This window comes from Myxocyprinus asiaticus, chromosome 40 (assembly GCF_019703515.2).
Source record: "Myxocyprinus asiaticus isolate MX2 ecotype Aquarium Trade chromosome 40, UBuf_Myxa_2, whole genome shotgun sequence".
Classification (NCBI taxonomy): Eukaryota; Metazoa; Chordata; class Actinopteri; order Cypriniformes; family Catostomidae; genus Myxocyprinus; species Myxocyprinus asiaticus.
Window position 1 is genome coordinate 17612829 of NC_059383.1, and position 8371 is coordinate 17621199.

Consider the following 8371-nt stretch of genomic DNA (forward strand, 5'->3'; position numbering starts at 1 on the left):
TTCCTAATTTATCTTTAATATGTTTGAGACATTTGAATTGTAGATGTTTACTTACCAGTGTAATGACTCCCCTGCTCTTACTTGAGCCAGCACTAAAGAAAACATGTCCACCCCATATCTTCCCAAATTGTTCAGTTTCCTGCAGGGAAAGATGTGTTTCCTCTTTTTCTCCCAATTTGGAATGCCCAATTCCCAATGTGCTTTTAAGTCCTCGTGGTTGCGTAGTGATTTGCCTCAGTCTGGGTGGTGGAGGACGAATCCCAGTTGCCTCTGTGTCTGAGATCGTCAACCCGTGCATCTTATCATGTGGCTTGTTGAGCGCATTGCCACAGAGACATAGCGCTTGTGGAAGCTTCACGCCATCCACCGCGGCAACCACACTCAACTCACCATGCGCCCCACCAAGAATGAACCACATTATAGCGATCATGAGGAGGTTACCCCATGTGACTCTACCCTCTCCAGCAACCGGGCCAATTTTGTTGCTTAGGCTGACCTGGCTGGAGTCACTCAGCACACCCTGAGATTTGAACTAGCGAACTAGCAAACTCCAGGGGTGGTAGCCAGTGTCTTTACCACTGAGCTACCCAGGCCCCCCGAAAGATGTGTTTCTTGAAGAAACACTATATCATGTTTCTTACGTTTAAGAAAAGAAATAACCTTCCTTTTTATGGGATGCCCCAACCCATTCACATTCCACAATGTGGAGAGAGACAATCCACTCATTTTACATTTTGATTGTGTAAAAAATAAAATTAACATTAGTGCAAAAATCAAACCCCGAACTTCCCCCCGAACAAAGCATGACAGCGCCAACCAGCGTCCATCCCTTCAAACTCAAACAGTTCATGTATGCCTACGAGAGCCCCCGAGACAACTTTGCCGTCAGATTGCTCAAGTCCGGTGCTTCTATACAAATTCTGTGAGACAGAATTACACAACAGAAAATAATCTATAAAACAAACTCCAGCCAATAGGAGGCATGAGCACAAAGAACATGTAGATTCATCCACATAACTGCTCTGAAGGTGTGTTCCTCCAAAAAACAAACTCCAGCAAACAAAAAAGGCACCCAGTTTCCTTGGACAGTCAAGTGAATGCTCAGTGAGTCAGGCCCGCTCGGCTGTTACATGAGTGCAACAGATCCCCTAATCACTCCAATATTTTGCAAGAAATATTCCACAGAACAAATTCCAACCAACAGTAGGTGTAATCACAAAGAACGTGCAGATTCATCCACAAACTGTCCCGAAGGAGTGCTATCCCACAAAACAAACTCCAGCCGCTAGGCGGAACCAGCACAAAAATAAAATAAAAAAGGCGCTCAGTTTCCTCGGATGGTCAAGTGAATGTTCAGTGAGTCATGCCCACTCAGCTGCATAGAAAGTATCACACAATGACCTACTCACTCCATTGACTTTATGAAGGACATCACTTGCTGTGGGCATGTAAATATTTTGCGGCCATCTTTAGTATCTATTCTCAATTTGGCCAGGAACATCAGTGCAAAAGTGACCTTCTGTTGATGTAAGAGTTTCTTGCATTCCTTGAAACGATCAGGTTTCTCTTTTGTCGAATTCACAAAGTCTGGGAACAAGAAAATGTTGTGGTTCTTCCAAGAAAGCCTTCCTTTACTCCTCGCCTCACGTAACACAAGATCTTTATCGGATGATCTCAGAAATTTGGACAGAATTTATCGGGGCCTGTCTCCCACAGTGGATCTCCAAGCTGGAACTCTGTGGGCTCGCTCGATTTCCAGTTTATGGTCTGTTATGTCGAGCAGACTCGGGAAGAGCCCATCCAGAAATTTCACCATATCTCGACCTTCTTCGTCTTCAAGAATTCCAATAATTCTGACGTTGTTTAACCGGCTACGATTCACTAAGTCTTCCAACTTTTCCCAGACACACTCCAAGTCTATCTTGGTTGTTAGCGGATTAGCAGCTAATTCCCTCTCCGATGACTCAACATCCGACACTCTTGTAACCATCTCAGTGAATTTCATCTCCATGGCAGTGATCGATCAACGTATTACAGCAAGATCCTCCAAGTCAGCAACGACCTTCGCCAGCATTGCCGACATGCTCAACAGTTGACGCTGAATCTCTTTCACCGCACTGTCCAAATTGAGTCCCGGGCTTGCGGCCTCCTCAGGGGCTTCAGCTTGAGCAAGTGTCTTTTAATGTCTCCAGAGCTCGAGGATTTTGAATTCTTGACTTACTGTCTTCCTAGAACAGTCAAGAATCTGAGTGTATCGAATGTCACCATTTTATGACATAAAAAGTATTAAAACTAGCAAAGTGCGCAGAGCTCGCCGTTCACACGTCCAACCCTTGCATGGCGCCACGCGACTCCTGTTTATTCCATTATTATACAATATAAAACTTCTTATATAAGAACATTGAAAACTATCTGAAGTGTTACCCTGAGCTCTCAACCTTCAGAGCATCTGTTGCCCAACCTAAAGTTTCTCACTTATGTTGTTCATATGGGGCAGTGTATATAAGTCCGGACAAACTATCCCTGTTCACTCAACATACTGAGAACCTGAAGGTGGTCATCGCTCTTCTTCTGGTTGCTCTGTGTTTTGAGGGGCTGAATGCACAGTGTCCCGAACCAAACATGCTAAAAGATAGTGAGGGAAGCAAGCTCTGCGCCCGCCTGTTCGAACACAGCAGTTACTAATATGACATGAGCTGTTATGGCGGGTTCTTGGATGTTTATCCCAATGACGATGAGCCCATCATGCCAAGGGCTTGGGATGACCGTATTTCCTCACTTGTGGTGGGCAGGTCCTGCAGCCTGACAGTGTGGTCTCGATCTAAGAAGCATGGAACGAAGAAGAAATTTTCCGCTGGCATTTTGTACCACCTTAAGGAAGTGAAGAAAGGCCTGTTTGGAGACTGGAACGATTCCATCTCAGGATACTACTGCACATGCTAGATATGAAGCAAGACCAAAGACAGAAACTCAAAAGACATTTACATATGACATTAATGAAACAATATATAGGCTGTAATTGTGGGTAAATGTATGTTTTCAGATGTTCAGTTCACATTTCTGCAGTGAATCAAGTGCAAGAGTAACTTTTAAAAGTGTATCAGTCTTTATCTTTCTGTCTTTTTATTGTATTAAATATTAGACATTAGACTACCATTGACAATGAAGCGATCTCACAGGGGTTTTGCAAGTCAGTTGAGTAGAGACAAAATGCAATTGTGTATTCCAAGTTAGAGTAGTTTGAACTAATTTCAAGAAATGGAAACAAAATCAATGCTTGACACTATAAAAAAAAAAAAAAAGTACAGAAAATGCCTAATTTTGATTACAATAATCATTATGCCTAATTTTACTTTAATAAAATACAATCAGCTTTGTGAACATATTCAAAACCATGTTAATATCAAAACCTTTCCATGCAAATTATACACAGCAAATGTTCAGTAACAAAGCAAACTCAATACAAAATACAGTAATCTATTGAGTTGTACTGCTAGACAGATTAGAAAACTGTATTGATTTACACCATTTACACATCTTCTGTAAGAGTACATAAGTACCTAACTTATAAAAATCTCAACCTCAAAAGCATCTGTAAGCCAACCTGAAAATTCTCACACTTGCTGTCTTGTTTTTACTTAGGGCTATAGCCTATATAAATCAGAGCAAATGATGCCTCTCTTCTTTCTTTCTTACTTTCTTTCTTTCTTTCTTCAAACAGCGCTATGTTTTAATATTTAAACATTGAGCCCTGAATATTCTATGCATTTTCAATATATAATTTAGATATAGATTTAATTTCTATATCTTAGCTAGATTTCTCACTTTTGCATTTGTATATCAATAAATCATGTCTGAAAACAGCAGCTAATGAGGCAGTTGACATTAAACCCCTGGAGAAGAGCTTTGAGCCACCTGCAGTGAACTCAAAACTGGTCTTTCCCCAGTTATGTAATGATAGGAACTTCAGCAGTGTCAATGAGCTAAACACTTAACAACATGTTCATTTTTCTCCTGATGTAACAGTCCTCTGGGTTTGCTGCATATCAGGAGGAACATGTTAATCTGGTGTGGAAATATTTATTCTTAAAAAAATTGTAATTAAAAGTAAATTAAAAAATAAAATAAGAGTAGCATGCACTAAAATCTTTGAAACAAGGTGCATGAAACAAGGTGTGTAGTAGGTAGGATTGTACTTCCTGATACTTCACAGGTTCCAGAAAAAAAATATTTGTAGGAGGGCATGAAAAACACTGGGTGTCTTTGGTGACTTTAACCAGACCCCAGGCTCTTCCTTTAAAATAACTAGAAGATGTTTTATTATTATTATTTATTTTATCTTATCCTCCTCATATCTATCATTTATAGATTGAATGAATGATTGTCTGTTGAAATGACAAATTTTCACTGAACAAAAAAGCAAAATGTTGCACACTCTGGTGGCAGGTATCACTCATACATTTTTATGCATGACTGAAATACATTCAGTAGAAGGTCACCACCCATGATGCCTGTGACTTGCCTCTTCAGCCCAATATGGGGGAGGAATAAAACGAATTATGAGAGGAGACAGCCTTTTCCATCCCTCCTCTCCACTCCACTTCTTGCTTTCTCTTTATTCAGTCCTGAAGGTTGTAATGTATACAAAAAACAAAGACATTTCATCTACCAGCATCCTGGATAAATCAGGATCAACTGAGGTAAGCCATTAAGAACTTGCAGAATATATTTTTAATAAGAGACACAGTATAAGGAGAACACATAATTAAATATAAGTTTTCCAAATATATATATATATATATATATATATATATATATATATATATATATATAATACAAATATTATGTATGTCTCTAAATTATCTGTAAAGTACACTATGAGAATCTATGTAAGGTGATAATTACATTTACTGTAATATATCTATGCACTGAAAGTATATGATGAAAGGTTACATCACATTTTTTATACAACCATATACAACTACATAATTCATAAATAAAATCTATGTTACCAAAAAAAAAAAAAAAAAAATCTATGAAAATAATGTTAAAGGAAAATGCTCTCAAAACTTAAAAAGGGCACAGGGTGAAAGATTTTGAAAGAATTTTATCTTCTTCATCATCTAAAAAGACAGAACCTTGTTATTCGGCTTTTCAGCTGAAAGTAAAATCAGGCAGAAATATGGTATAGCGTCAAAGTATCAAGTGCATAATATTACTTTATATTATTAAGTGAGCAGATTAGTTGTGCTATCTAGAGGATCTCTGCGCTGCACTGTTTCTCCTCTCCTACTGAGCCTCATCCAAAACACAACCAGCTGAGACCCAGCAAAACAATTACTGCTATTCTGCAACAGGGATCAGAGATGTCTTTAATAGCCTAGAGGAGCCAGTTGCATTGTTCTTAGGAAACTAAAACATCAGACATCTGTAGAACTGTGGTTCAGATGTTATCTACCAGATGCATTTAGCGGGACTCTCGTGGGAGATAATTTTGCTGTTTTCCTGCAGGGTTAATTTGGTAACGTCAAGAGAACAGAATGTCTAACAACATGGCCAAGATTGCAGATGCACGAAAGACAGTGGAACAATTGAAGCTGGAGGTTAACATTGACAGGATGATGGTAAGACACCTCTAGAATTTAGATCATGAATCAGAGAAAAATATTTAAACAATTTCTGTAACACTTCACAATAAGTTATATAAGTTATCATTAGTTTACGCAATAACGTAACTAATAATTCTTGTGTTTTTTAATCTTGGTTAATGTTGATTTTTACATATACTACTATATTTTGTACATGAAAAGTTGTGTACGTTATCATTAAAGCTACACTATTAAACTTGTTTTTGTTGTTGTTAAAAAACAACAAAATGTTATTAATGAGAGCGTGCAACAAAAATCCATCTTCCAAACCATGTCTTTACTTTACCCAGATACACTTTGATAAACCTATAATAATGATTTATATTTTGGAGCTGTCGGGACGGATTTCGTGGGAAATTGCATACATACATAATTCGCCCGTGCGTGTCACGTCATATCCGTACACAGAGAAAATAAGCTCCAGCTACTGTAGCGCACGTGTGGGAGAAGCGTGAATCTAAAAGTTTGTTGTCACAACGAACGAGAAAAATTGACCATGGATCATTCAAAACGGCAAACCTCCATGGAATCACCGGTTGTAAAAACAAAGAAACACCAAATAGAGCAGAGTCTACAAGCAAAAAGGGAAAGCGAAAGAGTCCGTAATAAAACCCGAATCAACATTGGCTTGACTTTTCAGAGGTGGCAACAACTCCGAGATCTGAACGGATTTAAAAGCCAATAAGTCAAAACAACAGCATAAGATATGGCACATGCTCAGAAGACATGTTTTCGGATATCCGTATTTTCCTTTCTATCGTTATTTATTTGTCCATTCGCTCTGATAATATGTACTGTATCCGTGTGTACACCAGTGCCTCGAACCACATTCATCCACGCAGAGCCGAAGCACAACCAAAACAATGTTCTTCCGCAAGTTTTATTTTTTAACCGCTAGAGGGCCAAAAGTTACATAGTGTAGCTTTAATTACTGCATTACATGAACTAACAACGTAAAAGTAGTATATTTATAAATGAACATTAACCAATGTAAATAAATGCTGTCAAATATAGTGTTCATTGTTAGTTAATGATGATACCAATTTGCCAAATGCACAACTTTGTATGCCAAAGATTTCATGATAATTTCCTACATGTTGGCTTTATTTGGTACTTTAAACAATTAGAAGGCCCAATTAAAAGTTATTCCAGAGTTAAAGCAATTAAACAAATGTAGTCTATACAGTGTGATGTTTCCAGATGGCAGCTTGTCTCTCTCTGCACAGGTATCTAAAGCAGCAGCTGAGCTGATGGCCTACTGTGAGGCCCATGCAAAAGAGGACCCCCTGGTGATGCCCGTACCGTCCTCAGAAAACCCTTTCAGAGAGAAAAAGATTTTCTGTACAGTTTTGTAGCAATTTTTCACAGGCCACATTGTTGACTGTTTTATTTTCTAGGATTATTCGGAGACCTTAAGCCAAATGTTTTGCTGATTTCTTAAATGTCACACGTTAATAAATGTAAAGATTGCCTATTAATCTCTCCCTTATGTTGCATCTACCAGCTGTAAAATTTCGAGCTTCCTTATGTTAAGTGATTTTCATCATAAAATATAGTCAAACGAAGCTGATATTGGTTCAAGCCTCTTTCTGCAAAACTGATAATTAATTAGTTTACCTCATGGTGGCGCTATTTACAAATAACTAACTAACTAACTAACTAACTAACCAAATGTCACGACCCGTTCAGCTGTTCTGAGCCCACATAACAGCAATAAAATAAGAGAGTACAAAGTTCGTTTTACCTAAGGGTTGTTTGTTGTATGCTCTTGTGTGTCTGCTTCCCAAAATAGGTTATCCATAAACTTCCAAATGTTCTTCCTGTACAAATTCATCAGTACATACATTCCTGAAGCATCAGTAAAACATTCACAAAACGTGCTATTCATGTGCACAATCTTGCACATCAAAAATGTTATGTATAGTCTCTCTCTCTCTCTCTCTCTATTTATATATATATATAAACATTACAATAAATCTACATACGAATGTGAAACAAATTGAATTGAAACCAAATAATTAAATACGGATAAATGGAATGTGGCTCTGAAAGCACCTCCATAGAGAAAAGTTGTCCTGTCACTCAAGAGCGGGAGGGCGGGGTCATCTTTTTAATGTAAGGTAAGTTGCTGTCAGTCAAGAGCAGGAGGGGCAGTGTCTTCTTTTGTAATGCAAAGCAGGTGAGCAGGTGCATGCTTTGCAGACAGGTAAGATTATTCCCATCTTAACAGTCAACAGAGGAGTTTTGGCTGCCCCGCCATGACAGCATAGGCCAGAGAGTTCAGGTAGAGTACACAAACAACATTAGACATTGAACTGTAATTGTTTTTCACCTGCACAGAAACATCACTCTCCTGACCTCAAGAGGTGCACTAGGGACTGACAGTTGAAGGCTGTAACCTTTAACCTCCTTGTTAGCACACCTTCCTACCATGCCGGAGATGCCGTTTCGAGTCCCGTACTGAGCGGGTAGAACAGGAGTGTCACATTTGGAGAATATTTTGTACTGTGCCAGGTATTTCTTCCTGAGATAAATCCACATAAAATGCTGCTCACGAGACTAAAATTCAACTACCCACTTACATGCGTGGGTAAGTAAAACTACCAAGTAAAACTTGATTTCCATCCATCTCCCTGCACAGAAACATCCCATTTAGCGAGTAGTAGCCTAACTGAAGCAATCAAAACAGGTGCAACACAATATCTTTCTGCACTTCTTCAGTT

At 38.7% G+C, this 8371-nt stretch overlaps 1 protein-coding gene across 1 annotated transcript; it reads left to right on the top strand.

Annotated features, from left to right (window-relative positions):
* The first annotated feature begins 4596 nt into the window (after nucleotides 1–4596).
* Nucleotides 4597–7313, top strand: LOC127430894 (guanine nucleotide-binding protein G(I)/G(S)/G(O) subunit gamma-8-like). Its single transcript, XM_051681033.1, has 3 exons — nucleotides 4597–4700; nucleotides 5512–5624; nucleotides 6875–7313. The coding sequence occupies exons 2-3, from the start codon at nucleotides 5541–5543 to the stop codon at nucleotides 7001–7003; spliced, it is 213 nt and encodes a 70-aa protein (XP_051536993.1). The 5' UTR covers nucleotides 4597–4700; nucleotides 5512–5540; the 3' UTR covers nucleotides 7004–7313.
* The last annotated feature ends 1058 nt before the right edge of the window (nucleotides 7314–8371 follow it).